Raw genomic sequence first — 20,155 nt, forward strand, 5'->3', positions numbered from 1 at the left:
TTACCCACCAAAAAATGATTTCACCTGTTTTGTGTGTGAGATTTGTGAGCACAGTCGATTATTTTGTAAAGGCAGTGATCTTTTGGACAGGCCTACTACAGGTCTGATTGCATCATGCAAGCCTTTTAGGAGGGGCATGTTGTTGACAGGCAAGTATAAGCAGTTTTTCTAGTAATGGACAACAGTGAAACTTGATAGTTTATCAAACTATGTATTGTTGTCTTCTTGGCTCCATGTGAAGTGTATGAGCTATTAGCAGTGTTTCCTGAACTCTGTTCTGTGTACCTCAAGGGGTGCATGTTTTGGTTTTTGCCCTAGCACTACACAGCTAATTCAAATAATTAACTCATTTAAGCTTTGATTATTTGAATCCGCTGTGTAGTGCTAGTGCAAAAAACAAACGTAGGGCCGAGATTGTGAAACACAATTTAGTGACAGGTCGCACACCCACACTGCCCTGACTCACCTAGATAAGATAAATACCTATGGTGAGAATGCTGTTCATTGACTACAGCTCAGCGTTCAGCACCATTGTCCCTCTAAGCTCGTCACCAAGCTTAGGACCCTGAGACTGAACACCTCCCTCACATCGACGGGACTGCAGTGGAGCGGGTTGGAAGCTTCAAGTTCCTCAGTGTCCAAAACACTGAAAACTTCAAATGGTCCACGCGCAGTCGTGAAGAAGGCACGTCAGCGCCTCTTGCCCCTCAGGTTGAAAAGGTTTGTCATGTACACTGAAATCCTCAAAGTTCTACAGCTGTAACATTGAGAGCATGACATAGTTCTTGATAACTGCATTGTGGTTAGAGCGTTTAAGAAAGGCATTTCACTATATTTGTGCATGTGATGTTGAAATGTGAAACTTATGGGCGAGTCCCAATGTGCCGCAGGGCAAACTGTACTAAAAAGCCACAGTTGGCAGAATGCGCCTTTACGCGCTCCACTCAACATGTGTAGCCCTGCTGCGGTGACCAGGACGCTCAGGCTCACAGTTCACCACGGCCAGACACTGTCAGTGACCCTGGACGGTTTTGTGTCTGGTGGTCGGAGGTTCAAGTCCGGAGCCAGCAGACACGTAGGACAACATTTTCAGACAACAATAGAAACAGCTCCGGAGAAGTACAAAACAATAGACGATCTACGTGGACCTAGTTTGGCCACGACGGTGTATTGGCTGTTCGTGAAGGGATATGCAGATAAGAGCCATGCGATGCAGGTAAAATTAATCCCACAGTGCCTCGCTTAATTTCTGCTGTATGACTAACTGCATACGTATAGTGAGTGCACGTTATCGAGCGAATTAAGGAATATCGACGTCATTTTTAACGATGTAGACCAGGGGCGAAAATCTGGTATCAACTTTGGAGGGGACAATTACATGACATTTTCTCAAGAGCAATTCCTGAGGGGGACACCAAAAGTAGTGCTGTAATACATAGCCTACATTGTAATATGGTAAATGTATATTGAGGAACCAAAGAAATAAGGTGTTTGCCGTACTCCTAACTACCGGTACCCAAAACTACACAACTAATCACAACAGCAATACCATTGCCTTTAACAAATCATAGTTCAGTCACCAGTTTAAGTTGAGAGTGGTCTAGTCTTTGAGATATTAGGCTACTAGGGTTCTTACTATGCGTTTTGGTGTATTGAAAAATACTCTGATGTCCGTCTTTTATTTTTCTGCCATTTTTCTACCTGGCTGGCTACACACACAGTGTGTAGGTTATTTACAGTAGGAGATGGGCTTCTATCATCTTCAATCATTCTATTTGGGCTTCGATCTAAAAGGTAGCTAGCAAATGTGAAACGGATTAAAATGACAAGAGTTGACAGCTGTTATGAGTTCACCATTTACACAACATATGCTGCAACCTTTTGTAATTTTAATAGTTTGTTTCATATTGGCTGGCTTCCAACAATAGCTGAATTTGCAAAGCTAGCGAGCACCAATTCAGTTTCAGTGGTGTTTGCTATAATCTTTGCTACCCAGGTTAAATAAAGGTGAAATAAAATAAATAAAAGTTCACTTGCGACAATTTAGCTTTTGCAACGAGACCATTAAATATATTTAAGACAATGGTAGATGAGTGTAGTTCTGTTCAGTTTGGATTTCAGTTTATCGCTAACCTTATCACAGGGACTTTGAAGCACTAACTTACATCATCTGCATGCTGATTCCATCTTTGACAATGCCACATAAATGGAATAGGTACTAGCTAGCTTAATAGTTAATATTTGCGCGCTAGCTCTGCATATTCAGCTAGTGTGTGTGCGCGATTGACTGGATTAACCTCACGTCAGTTACGTGCATTGAGTGCCTTTCAGACAGTAGATACGACCCCTCTGTTACATTGCCAACTAAGGAACTGGCAGTGGATCAAACCATTGTGAGGCAAAGGGTGGGGGGGGTTGCAATCTTTTGAAACTTAAACGTGTTATTAAATGTCTATAATCAGCACAATTGCTTTCATTGCGTATTATTAATATTATTTAAATTACATAGTTATGTTTCAGTGATATATTGGGGGGGGGGGGACAAATATTTTTCCCAGGATGGGGGGGTCGTGTCCCCCCGGGATTTCCGCCCCTGATGTAGACTAAGAAGTTTAGATTATTTCGCAAGAGAAAAGGTAAGTCACTTAAACTATCCAGATCATTTCCCGTCAATGGATGTTGATGTAACTTGGTTAAACTGGTTACCAACGTAATTAGAACATAATATATATTTTTGGGTCATTCCCGTGGTACATGTTCTGACGTTATTCTGTGGCAGATGTAAAGACTACAAACAGTTATAAAATGGCCTATTTGCGAGATTTACTTATTTCAATAGGCATAGGCTACTGACTAACATCTGGGTTTATAATTGCAATTCAATGTTGACATGGTTTGCTGAGCTAGATGCAGCCCCCTGATAGGCCAACATCTAATTTCAGGGAAAAGTCCACAATGAAACTGACAAATGTTAGAGCTGTGACCATGATCACAATTGATAACTGCAGCACTCTCAACCAGAGCACCCTTTTTCAGTCTCACCTCTGCCAATTACATGAATGTATACTATTGTTACACACAAATATGGTATAAGAATACTCTGTACTCATCAAGAAACCGCACATACAAACACCAGTACCTGGTTTCCCTTACCAATTGAAATCAAGAAGAAGAAAATAATAATGAAATAGACCAGTATACTGCTGTGCAATGTCACATGTACTGTGTCTATATCAATAAAGACTAGGATGGGCCAATTTATTTTGTAGATGTTGTTAACTGAAATAAAAGATCAAGGTGATTCTGGAAGTATTCTCAGGGTGATTATTGGGTTGTATAAACATGAGTGCTCCACCCCCCCCCCCCCACACACACAATGCTGGCCTTCAAATGTGTTTCTAAAGTCAGGCAAGACTGCCTCTGACTGGAGAGATAACAGGCTGTGTATCCTACTAGAAACCAGTTCTTTCAAAGGTCATAACACTGTCTTGAACTTACATAGTTGAGCCTAATATAACCGTTACAAATGATCCGTCATTGAGAAATAGGGCTCACATGCGAGATGTCCCTTCGCAATAGAAACGTTCTCTATTTGAAAAATATCCTTTTCTACAATTCTTATTTGTACTTATGAATTTACCATGTTAAATATAACTGTATTTATTTATTTGTTAAAAGTTAGCTCACAGAATTAAGGGTTTTCAAGCCTTGTACACCCCCCCCCCCTTCACAAACCATGGGCCGGACCAAACCGAAGGCATAATTGGCAGCAGGGGGATCCAATCATAATATTTGGAATTGAGTAGTACTGTGTAGAAAGTCAGTACATATGGTGGTTAAATCATTTGACATCCATCAAATTTATCATAGCATATTATTTAGGGGGTCAAATTGGCTCTGATATTTGTGGGATCATAAACCCCCCCTAGCTTCATGGTTTATTTAGGTTGATTTATGACAAATTAGGTTAATAAGTATTTTATATACTGTTATTTGTTAGTAAATATACACTGAACAAAACATTTGGAGCACCTTCCTAATATTGAGTCCACCACCCTTTTCCCTCAAAACAGCCTCCATTTGTCGGGGCATGGACTATAAGGTGTCAAAAGCATTCCACGAGGATGCTGGTCCATGTTGACTCCAATGCTTCTTACAGTTGGGTCAAGTTTGCTGGATCTCCTTTGGGTGGTGGACCATTCTTGATACACAACGGAAACTGTTGAGCATGAAAAACCCAGCAGCATTGTAGTTCTTGACACTCAAAGCGGTGCGCCTGGCACCTACTACCATACCCCGTTAAAAGGCACTTAAGTCTTTTGTCTTGCCCATTCGCCCTCTGAATGGCACACATACACAATCCATGTCTCAAGGCTTAAATTTTTTTTTTTTACCTGTCATATTCCCTTCAGATACACTGATTGATGTGGATTTAACAGGTAACATCAATAAGGGATCATAGTTTTCACCTGGATTCATCTGGTCAGTCTGTCATGGAAAGAGCAATGTTCCTAATGTTTTGTATACTGGGAGTATATTTTGTGAATCATGAATTCATATGAAATATTAATAATATTGGACTGTCTCACTGTACATTTCCAGAATCAAAGATCTTTTCTTTTCCCCCAACCCAGGTTGAACACAAGAAACTGTACGGGCCCATCTGGCGCTCGCGGTTCGGCCCGTTTGATGTGGTGAACGTGGCGTCTCCAGAGCTTATATCCCAGGTGATCCGTCAGGAGGGCCGCTACCCGGTCCGGACAGAGCTGCCACACTGGAAGGAGTACCGCGATATGAGGGAACAGGCCTATGGACTCCATGTGGAGTGAGTGGCTGATGAAGCACATCAAGGACTATTCCTAGATTGGGTGTAGGAAAGGGAATGGATAATACTTACACCCACTGTTCCCTCAAATGTTGGGGCACTGAGGACATTTTAGTTCTTGTGAGCGGAACCTTTAATGTGAGAATTTTGTACAACTTCCACCTCACGTTTACAGTAAACCCTGCGGCTGTACCATTGCAGTTTTAGATAGTAGCCAATAGGCTATTGTGGCCATTTGAGCTTAATGTAGGTCTACTGTACCAACAAAACCAATGGAGCAAATCCCATAACATTTTCACATGGAAATAGCTTTTGATTTCTGTGATATAGCTTACAGTAGCCTATATGTGGTGTTCAATGCAGGCCTATATTGCATTCGATTTTTAATAACGTTTTTACATTATGAAACGCTTGATATTAATGTTTTACTTGGTCTAACACCATGGGCCAAATAGTTGACTGTAAATTGCATTGTATTATATGATGCAAGAAACCACTTTACAAAATAAAATGTATTATTACCATACAGAGAATTAGACAATGTAGGATATTCAAGCATGTCTCAAAATACAACACTGTCCCTTTAATTAAGATGTAAGCTTTTTACCTGATTAGCTTTTCAAAGAGAGCTTGAAATGTGGCCTATAATAACTCCCCATTGCTGATCTACAGTGCCTTGCGAAAGTATTCACCCCCTTGGCATTTGTACTATTTTGTTGCCTTACAACCTGGAATTAAAATAGATTTTTTTGGGGGGGGGTTTGTATCATTTGATTTACACAACTACCACTTTGAAGATGCTAAATATTTTTTATTGTGAAACAAACAAGACAAAAAAACAGAACTTGAGCGTGCATAACTATTCACCCCCCCAAAGTCAATACTTTGTAGAGCCACCTTTTGCAGCAATTACAGCTGCAAGTCTCTTGGGATATGTCTCTATAAGCTTGGCACGTCTAGCCACTGGGATTTTTGTCCATTCAAGGCAAAACTGCTCCAGCTCCTTCAAGTTGGATAGGTTCCTGCTAGTGTACAGCAATCTTTAAGTCATACCACAGATTCTCAATTGGATTGAGGTCTGGGCTTTGACTAGGCCATTCCAAGACGTTTAAATGTTTCCCCTTAAACAACTCGAGTAGAACCCAACCCTGATCTGTACTTCTCCACAACTTTGTCCCTGACCTGTTTGGAGAGCTCCTTGGTCTTCATGGTGCCGCTTGCTTGGTGGTGCCGCTTGCTTAGTGGTGTTGCAGACTCTGGGGGCTTTCAGAACACGTGTATATATACTGAGATCATGTGACAGATCATGGGACACTTAGATTGCACACAGGTGGACTTTATTTAATTAATTATGTGTCTTCTGAAGGTAATTGGTTGCACCAGATCTTATTTAGGGGCTTCATAACAAAAGGTTGTAATGCAAAAAAATAGGAAAAATGCCAAGGGGGTGAATACTTTTGCCAGGCACTGTATATTTAAGCAATAAGGCACCTCGGGGTTGTGGTATATGGCCAATATACCACAGTTAAGGGATGATCTTATGCATGACACAACGTGGAGTGGCTAGATACAGCCTGTCCGAAAAATCAGCATTCGGCTCGAACCACCCAGTTCATAATTTTGATACGATCACAGAAAAAGAACGTTAATCTATATAGTGCAAACTAATGCGGCAAACTCAGTAAAGTTCAATCTCTTGGGTCTCTGCATGGCATTTCTTCAGCGCGGCAGTCCTGGAGGAGGTGCGCAGCTTAGAAGGAACATTGCTTACACCCTATGCTTCAAAGATACACTATGACTGTTATTGGTAATAAATCATTGCCTTGGGTAAAAGCAATATTGGTCTGGTTTGAGGAAACTATGGTCCTACAGGTAAACTTGTTTCAGTAGTACCTCCACCGTAACATTATCCATCTAACCTACAGGTAACTGCCAAAATAAAGGAAACGTCAACATAGCGTCTTAAATGGGGCATTGGGCCCCCACTAGTCGCCAGAAACGCTTGAATGCGCCTTCGCATAGATTCTACAAGTGTCTGGAACTCTATTGGAGAGATCTGACACCATTATTCCATGAGAATGTAATCGTTTTGTTGATGGCGGTGGAAAAAGCTGTCTCAGACGCTGCTCTATAATCTTCCATAAGTGTTCAATTGGGTTGAGATCTAGTGACTGACGCACACACTTTAAACCCCATTTGCTCCATTGAGAACCCTATTTCAAAGTCACTGAGATCTCTTCTAGCCACGATAGCCAAAATAATAGGCAACTGGGCATTTTCAGACATGACCCGAAGCATGGTGGGATGTTCATCGCTTAATTAACTCAGGAACCACACCTGTGTGAAAGCAGCTGCTTTCAATATACTTTGTATCCCTCATTTACTGAAGTTTTCCCTTTATTTTGGCCGTGACCTGTAGATATACCTCCACCCCTTTATTCTGAATATCTACTGTAGATTCACTGTCTGTCTCCTGTCCTCTCCTCTCCTACAGTAAAGGCCTACAGTGGTACCGTATCCGTAGTGTCCTGAATCCAAAGATGCTGAAGCTAGCGGAGGTGTCTGTGTATGCGCCTGTCATCCACCAGGTGGTAGGGGACCTGCTACAGAGTATTGAGAGGCTCCGCCTTCGCAGTCAGGACCACACCACCGTACCAGACCTCACCGCAGAGCTCTACAAGTTTGGCTTTGAAGGTGTGATACCATTGGTTCATTCATAATTTTTGGATGCTTTTAACCCCTTCAGAAACACACACACACCCAGTGGGGTTGGAAGCAAGGGTCTGCCACAGTGCCTCTAGAACAGCTTAGGTAAAGTGCCTTGCTCATGGGCACAGCGGCATGAGATGGCATCTCGGATACCTAGAATCTCTGTGTAGTCCTCATTGTTGACTGTGTTCTCTCCGTCCCTGCAGGGATCTCTTCCATCCTGTTTGAGACGCGGCTGGGTTGTCTGGAGGAGGAGATCCCTAAGGACACGCTGAAGTTCATCGCTGCAGTCAACGACATGCTAACCCTGTCTGAGACCGTCCTCTTCCTCCCGCTCTGGACACGCAACGTCCTGCCCTACTGGAAACGATTTATCCGAGCCTGGGACGACCTGGTGAATGTAGGTATGTTTGTAAATAATGTTAGGGGCTCCTTCTATTGAGTGTCAAGCGGACTTAAATGTGTAGGTGGAATGGTTGTTTCTATTGCCCTGTCAATTGCACGTCAGCCACTAAGCACTGTTGAGAAGTGTCAGAAATCACAGACCTATGTGGGAACTTTGTTAATGTGGGAGGCAACCCGTCTGCCTAGGGAGACTAACTGTTGAGCTATGTTCACTATTGAGACTCATTTTGTGTTTGTGCGTGTCCACTACATGAATGTGTGTGTTCAATGTATTTCTATATAAACCCTCAGCTCAGCGTCTGATTGACCATAAGTTGGCGCAGATGGATGCCCAGGTGCTTGCTGGGAAGCAGGTGGAGGGGATGTATCTCACCTACCTGCTGTCCTGTGATAAACTGACCCTGGGAGAGGTGTACATCTGCATCACAGAGCTGTTGCTGGGCGGAGTGGACACGGTGAGAGAAAAGGGTCATGGGAGGTCATACAGAGAGGAGGGTGGTGCCATACACAACAGCAGGTTCACGTTCAGTAGGGTACACCGTAAACAAACCTTTTGAAACAGAAAATGACATTGGGAAAATGCTATTATTTCCTCTACATTTCAAAGTGTTTTCTTCTGTTTTGTGCCTCCTGGACACGTCCTAGGGAATGGGTGGTGGTGTATTTTGGCTTTAAGATTACATGATTCACCCCAGGCCATAAATACTGAGACCATTTCCTTTAGTTTGTTGACATATATATTTGCAGTGTAACTTTTTTATTTGTTTTAGAGGGTACAAAATGTACTCGTACACAAACGCATGTAACCACAGAGAAACACACAGTAACCATACAAACACAGCAGGACCTGCCAGACTGCATTCCCTGGTGCAGTCTGGGCTTGTCTTTGTCAAGCGCCACTTGCTGCTCTCTGGGATCTGTTGCTGAGTAAAACACAAGCCTCGAGCTCTATTTATTCCACCTTTATGTAACGTCAGAGATGAAAATGTGTTTTGTTCACTGAAAATCAGTGTTCTCGCTTTTATTCAATGACTAGATGTCACTTGAAATGATCTGATGTTCCAAAGTAATTTCCTCAGCTGCTTTAATGTTGATGTCAATAAATGTTGATGATCACTGATAACTTGTCTCTGATACAGCCTCCACCACTCCCTCAACTTTTCATCTTTTTTTGGTGTTGAAACATCAGCATTTAAATTGTCCAAGTCAAATTTCCCCTCAGGGACAATAAAGTATACTGAACAAAAATCTAAACGCAACAATTTCAAAGATTTTACTGAGTTACAGTTCATTTAAGGAAATCAGTAAATTGAAATGTATTAATTAGGCCCTAATCTATGGATTTCACATGACTGGGAACACAGATACGAATCTGTTGGTCACAGATACCTTAAAAGAAAAAGTAGGGCCTGCCAAGTGGCGCAGCGGTCTAAGGCACTGCAGTGCTTGAGGCGTCACTACAGATCCAGGTTCGATCCCGGACTGTGTCGCAGCCGGCCGGGACTGGGAGACCCATGAGGCAACGTATAATTGTCCCAGCGTCATCCGGGTTAGGGGAGGGCGCATGTACTCTGACACGGTCGCCAGTTGTACGGCGTTTCCTCCGACACATTGGTGCGGCTGGTTTACGGGTTAAGCGAGCAGTGTGTCAAGAAGCAGTGCGGCTTGGCGGGTCATGTTTCAGAAGACGCATGGCTCTCGACCTTCACCTCTCCCGAGTCCGTATGGGAGTTGCAGCGATGGGACAAGACTGTAACTACCAATAGGGCTAAAAATAATAATAAAATGAGAGAAAAGTTGGGGCATGTACCAGAAAACCAGTCAGTATCTGGTGTGACCACCATTTGCCTCATGCAGCGCGACACATCTCTTTCACATAGAGTCGATCAGGCTGTTGATTGTGGCATGTTGTCTTACTCCTCTTCAATGGCTGTGCAATGTTGCTGCATATACATTTACATTTACATTTAAGTCATTTAGCAGACGCTCTTATCCAGAGCGACTTACAAATTGGTGCATTCACCTTATGATATCCAGTGGAACAACCACTTTACAATAGTGCATCTAAATCTTTTAAGGGGGGGGTTAGAAGGATTACTTTATCCTATCCTAGGTATTCCTTAAAGAGGTGGGGTTTCAGGTGTCTCCGGAAGGTGGTGATTGACTCCGCTGTCCTGGCGTCGTGAGGGGAGCTTGTTCCACCATTGGAGTGCCAGAGCAGCGAACAGTTTTGACTGGGCTGAGCGGGAACTGTGCTTCCTCAGAGGTAGGGGGGCCAGCAGGCCAGAGGTGGATGAACGCAGTGCCCTTGTTTGGGTGTAGGGCCTGATCAGAGCCTGAAGGTATGGAGGTGCCGTTCCCTTCACAGCTCCGTAGGCAATCACCATGGTCTTGTAGCGGATGCGAGCTTCAACTGGAAGCCAGTGGAGAGAGCGGAGGAGCGGGGTGACGTGAGAGAACTTGGGAAGGTTGAACACCAGACGGGCTGCGGCGTTCTGGATGAGTTGTAGGGGTTTAATGGCACAGGCAGGGAGCCCAGCCAACAGCGAGTTGCAGTAATCCAGACGGGAGATGACAAGTGCCTGGATTAGGACCTGCGCCGCTTCCTGTGTGAGGCAGGGTCGTACTCTGCGAATGTTGTAGAGCATGAACCTACAGGATCGGGTCACCGCCTTGATGTTAGTGGAGAACGACAGGGTGTTGTCCAGGATCACGCCAAGGTTCTTAGCGCTCTGGGAGGAGGACACAAGGGAGTTGTCAACCGTGATGGCGAGATCATGGAACGGGCAGTCCTTCCCCGGGAGGAAGAGCAGTTCCGTCTTGCCAAGGTTCAGTTTGAGGTGGTGATCCGTCATCCACACTGATATGTCTGACAGACATGCAGAGATGCGATTCGCCGCCTGGTTATCAGAAGGGGGAAAGGAGAAGATTAATTGTGTGTCGTCTGCATAGCAATGATAGGAGAGACCATGTGAGGATATGACAGAGCCAAGTGACTTGGTGTATAGCGAGAATAGGAGAGGGCCTAGAACAGAGCCCTGGGGGACACCAGTGGTGAGAGCGCATGGTGCGGAGACAGATTCTCGCCACGCCACCTGGTAGGAGCGACCTGTCAGGTAGGACGCAATCCAAGCGTGGGCCGCGCCGGAGATGCCCAACTCGGAGAGGGTGGAGAGGAGGATCTGATGGCTCACAGTATCAAAGGCAGCAGATAGGTCTAGAAGGATGAGAGCAGAGGAGAGAGAGTTAGCTTTAGCAGTGCGGAGAGCCTCCGTGACACAGAGAAGAGCAGTCTCAGTTGAATGCCCAGTCTTGAAACCTGACTGATTAGGATCAAGAAGGTCATTCTGAGAGAGATAGCAGGAGAGCTGGCCAAGGACGGCACGTTCAAGAGTTTTGGAGAGAAAAGAAAGAAGGGATACTGGTCTGTAGTTGTTGACATCGGAGGGATCGAGTGTAGGTTTTTTTCAGAAGGGGTGCAACTCTCGCTCTCTTGAAGACGGAAGGGACGTAGCCAGCGGTCAAGGATGAGTTGATGAGCGAGGTGAGGTAGGGGAGAAGGTCTCCGGAAATGGTCTGGAGAAGAGAGGAGGGGATAGGGTCAAGTGGGCAGGTTGTTGGGCGGCCGGCCGTCACAAGACGCGAGATTTCATCTGGAGAGAGAGGGGAGAAAGAGGTCAAAGCACAGGGTAGGGCAGTGTGAGCAGGACCAGCGGTGTCGTTTGACTTAGCAAACGAGGATCGGATATCGTCAACCTTCTTTTCAAAATGGTTGACGAAGTCATCCGCAGAGAGGGAGGAGGGGGGAGGGGGAGGAGGATTCAGGAGGGAGGAGAAGGTAGCAAAGAGCTTCCCTAGGGTTAGAGGCAGATGCTTGGAATTTAGAGTGGTAGAAAGTGGCTTTAGCAGCAGAGACAGAAGAGGAGAATGTAGAGAGGAGGGAGTGAAAGGATGCCAGGTCCGCAGGGGAGGCGAGTTTTCCTCCATTTCCGCTCGGCTGCCCGGAGCCCTGTTCTGTGAGCTCGTAGTGAGTCGTCGAGCCACGGAGCAGGAGGGGAGGACCGAGCCGGCCTGGAGGATAGGGGACAGAGAAAATCAAAGGATGCAGAAAGGGAGGAGAGGAGGGTTGAGGTGGCAGAATCAGGAGATAGGTTGGAGAAGGTTTGAGCAGAGGGAAGAGATGATAGGATGGAAGAGGAGAGAGTAGCGGGAGAGAGAGAGCGAAGGTTGGGACGGCGCAATACCATCCGAGTAGGGGCAGAGTGAGAAGTGTTGGATGAGAGCAAGAGGGAAAAGGATACAAGGTAGTGGTCGGAGATTTGGAGGGGAGTTGCAATGAGATTAGTGGAAGAACAGCATCTAGTAAAGTTGAGGTCAAGCGTATTGCCTGCCTTGTGAGTAGGGGGGGAAGGTGAGAGGGTGAGGTCAAAAGAGGAGAGGAGTGGAAAGAAGGAGGCAGAGAGGAATGAGTCAAAGGTAGACGTGGGGAGGTTAAAGTCACCCAGAACTGCGAGAGGTGAGCCATCTTCAGGAAAGGAACTTATCAAGGCGTCAAGCTCATTGATGAACTCTCCAAGGGAACCTGGAGGGCGATAAATGATAAGGATGTTAAGCTTGAAAGGGCTGGTAACTGTGACAGTATGGAATTCAAATGAGGAGATAGACAGATGGGTCAGGGGAGAAAGAGAGAATGTCCACTTGGGAGAGATGAGGATTCCAGTGCCACCACCCCGCTGGCTCGATGCTCTAGGGGTATGCGAGAACACGTGGGCAGACGAAGAGAGAGCAGTAGGAGTAGCAGTGTTATCTGTGGTGATCCATGTTTCCGTCAGCGCCAGGAAGTCTAGGGACTGGAGGGTAGCATAGGCTGAGATGAACTCAGCCTTGTTGGCTGCAGACCGGCAGTTCCAGAGGCTGCCGGAGACCTGGAACTCTACGTGGGTCGTGCGCGCTGGGACCACCAGGTTAGAGTGGCAGCGGCCACGCGGTGTGAAGCGTTTGTATGGCCTGTGCAGAGGGGAGAGAACAGGGATAGACAGACACATAGTTGACAAGCTACAGAAGTGTTGTTTCTTGTATTATTGTCTCCTGTGTCTTTAGAGAACTGTTTCACTTTGATATCCTTTTTCTTCTGTCCTGATTTTCCCTTTCTTTTCTTCTGTTAACTAGATGTTCTTTGTTGTTCTTCGTTAGCTAGCTAGCTTCTTCCAAAAAAGACATTTTCAGCTCCTGGGAATTGTGTACAGATCCTTGCGATATGGGGCAGTGCATTATCATGCTGAAACATGAGGTGATGGCATCGGATGAATGGCACGACAATGGGCCTCAGGATCTTATCACGTTATCTCTGTGATTTCAAATTGCCATTGCTAAAATGCAATTGTGTTCGTTGTCCGTAGCTTATGCCTGCCTATACCATAACCCCACCGCCACCATGGGGCACTCTGTTTACAATGTCGACATCATCAAACCGCTCGCCCACACGACGCCATACACGTGGTCTGCGGTTGGGAGGCCGATTGGACGTACTGCCAAATTCTCTAAAACAACATTGGAGGCGGCTTATGGTAGAGAAATGAACATTCAATTCTCTGGCAACAGCTCTGGTGGACATTCCTGCAATCAGCATACCAATTGCACGCTCCTTCAAAATTTGAGACATATGTGGCAGTGTAGTGTGACAAAACTGCACATTTTTAAAACAGCCTTTTATTGCCCCCAGCACAAGGTGCACCTGTGTAATGGTCATGCTTTTTAATCAGCTTCTTGATGTGCCACACTTGTCAGGTGGATGGATTATCTTGGCAAAGGAGAAATGCTCACTAACAATTGTGCACAACATTTGAGAGAAATAAGCTTTTTGTGAGTATGGACAATTTCTGGGATCTTTTATTTCAGTTCATGAAACATGGGACCAACACTTTACATGTTGCGTTTATATTTTTGTTCCGTATATATCATATCACTTCACCTTAAGTACACCCCTCTTTCTTTCTATCGTCCTTCTCCTTTCGCCTCAGACGTCCAACACCTTGTCGTGGGCATTGTACCTCTTGGCTCGCGACGCCGCGTCCCAGGACAGGCTGTACCGTGAGATCATGTCCGTGTGTCCGGGAAGACAGCAGCCCAGATCAGAGGACCTGAGCAGGATGCCCTACCTGAAGGCTGTCATCAAGGAGACTCTAAGGTGAATACACATGCACGTAAGCACAGATGCATGTACACACATCCAGGTTCTGAGGTGAACACATACACACACACACACAAACACACACGCACCAAGAACAGCGACCTGCAACTGGTCACTTGTTTTGCGCATGCCTGGTCAAAGAGAGATTGTGTGCTTGCATTTCCCTTATTATACTGATAATGACTGATAAGTGAGTGCAGAGGGTCAAGGTCGAGGTATTGGACATGTCCTTATATAACCTGAATGGTGTGTTCAAATGTCATAAAGAACAGGTGTAAACTAACAGTGAAATGCTTACGGGCCCTTCCCAACAATGCAGAATACAATATTTTTTTTAATAAAAAACATTAACACAAGGAATAAATACACAATAAGTAATGTTTACTTGGCTATATACACGGGGTACCAATACTGAGTCGATGTGCAGGGTTATGAGGTAATTGAGGTAGATATGTACATATCGGTAGGGGTGACTAGGCAACAGGATAGATAAGACAGAAGCAGCAGTGTATGTGATGAGTGTGGATGTGTGTACGTGTTATCTGTGGGTGAGTGTGTGTATGTGTCAGAAAGAGTGTGCAAAAAGGGTCAATGCAGATAGTCCAGCTAGCTACAGTTGAAGTGGGAAGTTTACATACACTTATGTTGGATTCATTAAAACTCCACACATTTCTTGTTAACAAACTATAGTTTTGGCAAGTCGGTTAGGACATCTACTTTGTAGATGATAAGTCATTTTTCCAACAATTGTTTACAGACAGATTATTTCACTGTATCACAATTCCAGTGGGTCAGAAGTTTACATACACTAAAGTTGACTGTGCCTTTAAACAGCTTGGAAAATTCCAGAAAATGATGTCATGGCTTTTGAAGCTTCTGATAGGCTAATTGACATCATTTGAGTCAATTGGAGGTGTACCTGTGGATGTATTTCAAGGCCTACCTTCAAACTCAGTGCATCTTCGCTTGACATCATGGGAAAATCAAAAGAAATCAGCCAAGACATCAGATTATTTTTTAGACATCCACAAGTCTGGAAATTGCTCCCAAGGATGAACCAAACACCTGAAGGTACCACGTTCATCTGTACAAAGAATAGTACGCAAGTATAAACGGCATGGGACCACGCAGCCGTCATACCACTCAGGAAGGAGACACGTTCTGTCTCCTAGAGATGAATGTACTTTGGTGCGAAAAGTGCAAATCAATCCCAGAACAACAGCAAAGGACCTTGTGAAGATGCTGGAGGAAACAGGTACAAAAGTACAGTGAGGGAAAAAAGTATTTGATCCCCTGCTGATTTTGTACGTTTGCCCACTGACAAAGAAATGATCAGTCTATAATTTTAATGGTAGGTTTATTTGAACAGTGAGAGACAGAATAACAAAAAAATCCAGAAAAACGCATGTCAAAAATGTTATAAATTGATTTGCATTTTAATGAGGGAAATAAGTATTTGACCCCCCTCTCAATCAGAAAGATTTCTGGCTCCCAGGTGTCTTTTATACAGGTAACGAGCTGAAATTAGGAACACACTCTTAAAGGGAGTGCTCCTAATGTCAGCTTGTTACCTGTATAAAAGACACCTGTCCACAGAAGCAATCAATCAATCAGATTCCAAACTCTCCACCATGGCCAAGACCAAATAGCTCTCCAAGGATGTCAGGGACAAGATTGTAGACCTACACAAGACTGGAATGGGCTACAAGACCATCGCCAAGCAGCTTGGTGAGAAGGTGACAACAGTTGGTGCGATTATTCGCAAATGGAAGAAACACAAAAGAACTGTCAATCTCCCTCGGCCTGGGGCTCCATGCAAGATCTCACCTCGTGGAGTTGCAATGATCATGAGAACGGTGAGGAATCAGCCCAGAACTACACGGGAGGATCTTGTCAATGATCTCAAGGCAGCTGGGACCATAGTCACCAAGAAAACAATTGGTAACACACTACGCCGTGAAGGACTGAAATCCTGCAGCGCCCGCAAGGTCCCCCTGCTCAAGAAAGCACATATACATGCCCGTCTGAAGTTTGCCAATGAACATCTGAATGATTCAGAGGACAACTGGGTGAAAGTGTTGTGGTCAGATGAGACCAAAATGGAGGAGGAGGAATGCTGCCTATGACCCCAAGAACACCATCCCCACGGTCAAACATGGAGGTGGAAACATTATGCTTTGGGGGTGTTTTTCTGCTAAGGGGACAGGACAACTTCACCGCATCAAAGGGACAATGGACGGGGCATGTACCGTCAAATCTTGGGTGAGAACCTCCTTCCCTCAGCCAGGGCATTGAAAATGGGTCGTGGATGGGTATTCCAGCATGACAATGACCCAGAACACACAGCCAAGGCAACAAAGGAGTGGCTCAAGAAGAAGCACATTAAGGTCCTGGAGTGGCCTTGCCAGTCTCCAGACCTTAATCCCATAGAAAATCTGTGGAGGGAGCTGAAGGTTCGAGTTGACAAACGTCAGCCTCGAAACCTTAATGACTTGGAGAAGATCTGCAAAGAGGAGTGGGACAAAATCCCTCCTGAGATGTGTGCAAACCTGGTGGCCAACTACAGGAAACATCTGACCTCTGTGATTGCCAACAAGGGTTTTGCCACCAAGTACTAAGTCATGTTTTGCAGAGGGGTCAAATACTTATTTCCCTCATTAAAATGCAAATCAATTTAAAAATTTTTACATGCATTTTTCTGGATTTTTTGTTGTTATTCTGTCTCTCACTGTTCAAATAAACCAACCATTAAAATTATAGACTGATCATTTCTTTGTCAGTGGGCAAACGTACAAAATCAGCAGGGGATCAAATACTTTTTTCCCCTCACTGTATCTATATCCACAGTAAAACAAGTCCTATATCGACATAACCTGAAAGGTCGCTCAGCAAGGACGAAGCCACTGCTCCAAAACCGGCATAAAAGAGCCAGACTACGGTTTGCAACTGCACATGGGGACAAATATCGTACTTTTTTAATAAATGTCCTCTGGTCTGATGAAACAAAAATATAACTGTTTGGCCATAATGACCATCGCTATGTTTGGAGGAAAAAGGGAGGCTTTGAAGCCGAAGAACACCATCCCAACCATGAAGCACGGGGGTGGCAGCATCATGTTGTGGGGGTGCTTTGCTGCAGGAGGAACTGGTGCACTTCACAAAATAGATGGCATCATGAGGTAGTAAAATGATGTGGATATATTGAAGCAACATCTCAAGACATCAGTCAGGAAGTTAAAGCTTGGTCGCAAATGGGTCTTCCAAATGAACAATAACCCCAAGCATACTTCCAAAGTTGTGGCAAAATGGCTTAAGGACAACAATGTCAAGGTATTGGAGTGGCCATCACAAAGCCCTGACCTCGATCCTATAGAAAATTTGTGCGCAGAACTGAAAAAGCGTTTGCGAGCAAGGAGGCCTACAAACCTGACTCAGTTACACCAGCTCTGTCAGGAGGAATGGGCCAAAATTCACCCAACTTATTGTGGGAAGCTTGTGGAAACGTTTGACCCAAGTTAAACAATTTAAAGGCAATGCTACCAAATACTAATTGAGTGTGTGTAAACTTCCAGCCCACTGGGAATGTGATGAAAGAAATAAAATCTGAAATAAATAATTCTCTATTATTCTGACATTTCACATTCTTAAAATAAAGTGGAGATAATAACCGACCTAAGATAGGGGATTTTTTTACTAGGATTAAATGTAAGGAATTGTGAAAAACTGAGTTTAAATGTATTTGGCTGAGGTGTATGTAAACTTCTGATTTCAACTGTATTTGGTTTACTATTAACTAGAAGCTGTTCAGGAGCTTTTTGCTCCCAGACTTGGCGCTCCTGTACCGTTTGCTGTGCGGTAGCCGAGAGAACAGTTGATGATTTGGGTGGCTGGAGTCTTTGACAATTTTTAGGGCCTTCCTCTGACACCACCTGGTATAGAAATCCTGAATGACAGGCTTATAGAAGGACATTGGCCCCCTCCACCTCTTCCTATATGGTCATAGCCATTTCTCCCATGTGCCCTTGATTTTCTAATGATTCAAATGCTCAATAACAGCATCTAGGTCAGAATCACAACCTGCCATTGCCAACTCTCTCTGGTGTTTAGGTGTATTAAAACTTTACCAAATACCAATGCTAAGTACCTTAGTACCTTACTGAACATTCCTAGCCACACAAAGGTTTATTTAAGGCAGTCCTACAGAGGCTCCCATGTTGCTAAAGCTGTTCTCTCTGCAGGATGTACCCTGTAGTTCCAGGGAATGGCCGTCTAACCGTAGACAATGACGTTGTTGTGGACAACTACTGGTTCCCAAAGAAGGTAGGGGCAGGCGATGACGAGAGAAAGATATCAACACTCCTCTCTTTCACTTTTGTCAATACTTAAGAAATCTCCATTTTTTTTGTCCGAAGGATGTGATGTAATATCCATGAAATTCTGTCAGTCTCTCTTTACTTCCTATATATCTACTTCTTCCTATTCCCCTCTCCCAGACCCAGTTCCATCTGTGTCACTATGCTGCCAGTCATGACGAGGGGGAGTTTGTGGATGCAGAGCGTTTCAGGCCTGAGCGTTGGCTGCGAGGGGACCCAGAATCGTACCAACATCACCCCTACAGCTCTATACCCTTCGGGGTGGGCGTGAGAGCCTGTGTGGGCAAGAGAGTGGCAGAGCTAGAGATGCACTTTGCCCTCTCCAGGGTGAATAAGAGAAGAATTTCATTGAGATTTTCAAGGAAGTATTGAGTAATAAAAAGCCATCAGTGCCAAAATGATGTTACCGGACGGTTGGAGGTGATTGTTGTTGGATGATTTTGTCCATCATCTGTGGTGATTTTGTTAATTGTAAATCCCCAGAAGCAATCGGAGAGAGTGTGGGAACTTAAGTGTGCAACACTTACAACAGGGGTGACGAACCCCATTTTTATGAGCGGCGCAATATTCTGGTTTTACTGTCCCATTTGGCAAAAATTTGGCGTGGGACATTATAAAGACTTATTTTTATGGTTGTAAACTGATTCTCTGGCTAGAGAGATGTCAGATAACCACATGGCTCATTAACACTGAACTCTTGTCCCCCCTCTACAGCTGATGCAGCATTATGAGATCCAGCCAGAGGATGGGGCCCCGACCACAGAGCCCAAGACTAGAACACTGCTCATCCCGTCCAAAGCCATCAACCTGCGCTTCCTACCCCGAGCCTGAGGAGGGTGCCAGGGAGTTATAGAAAGGGATTGACAGGAAGGTCTGGTGTTGTGCTGTGGTAACCTCCATTCCCCTAGATCCCCTTAAACATAGCTGCAGGAAGTAGTTTGGGGGGGGGGGTGGGCACTGAAAAATAAAGTTTGCTCGTGCTACAGACAGCTATATCGGTCCGCTAATACAGGACCAGTAAAGGCCCAGTGCTCTACTTTTGTGAAAAAAAATCATATTTTCAAAAATATATTTTTTTTTATGATTTTTTTTAATGCAGATTTTTTTTCAGGGGGTGCAGCAGCACCCCTATTTCCTGTGGCTATGCCCTCAAATCAAATATGATTCATATCAGGCATATCAGAGGTGTATGACTGGGAGCTTTGTTCTGTTGACCTTTACTACGACGCTAATACTTACAGATTGATCTGCCCCTTAATGAATGCACATTGGTGTTGAGGAGAATTGTATCACTGTGTGTGTGTGTGTGTGTGTGTGTGCGTGTGTGTGCGTGAAGGACATTATAATATCATTAGATGCTAATACACTTTGAATATTTGTCTAGGGTATTGGCCATCAACCTTTTACTTCATTAAAAGTCTATGAAATGTGAACTTATGTGCCCACATTGTATCCCTATGTCCTATATTAGCATTTAACAAGTGCTGGAAACTCTGTGGTCCATACAAAGATGAAAAGATGGGTTTTATTTACGTTAAATATTCGTTTGTATTGATATTTATTAGATTTAACCAAAGGGGAAAAGTAAGTTGTGTTTAAATAAATACAGTAGGTTGCAACTTGAAATATAGGTTTGTTAATAATCAAACATAA

General features: G+C 44.4%; 1 protein-coding gene across 1 annotated transcript; it reads left to right on the forward strand.

Moving 5' to 3' along the window:
* Positions 1 to 897: 897 nt before the first annotated feature.
* LOC106574240 (sterol 26-hydroxylase, mitochondrial) lies at positions 898 to 19,935 on the forward strand. Its single transcript, XM_014149969.2, has 9 exons — positions 898 to 1,216; positions 4,635 to 4,825; positions 7,320 to 7,519; positions 7,741 to 7,938; positions 8,231 to 8,394; positions 13,960 to 14,126; positions 18,368 to 18,449; positions 18,623 to 18,829; positions 19,217 to 19,935. Exons 1-9 carry the CDS (start codon positions 950 to 952, stop codon positions 19,331 to 19,333), a joined length of 1,593 nt encoding a protein of 530 aa, XP_014005444.2. The 5' UTR covers positions 898 to 949; the 3' UTR covers positions 19,334 to 19,935.
* The last annotated feature ends 220 nt before the right edge of the window (positions 19,936 to 20,155 follow it).

This window comes from Salmo salar, chromosome ssa16 (genome assembly GCF_905237065.1).
Source record: "Salmo salar chromosome ssa16, Ssal_v3.1, whole genome shotgun sequence".
Classification (NCBI taxonomy): Eukaryota; Metazoa; Chordata; class Actinopteri; order Salmoniformes; family Salmonidae; genus Salmo; species Salmo salar.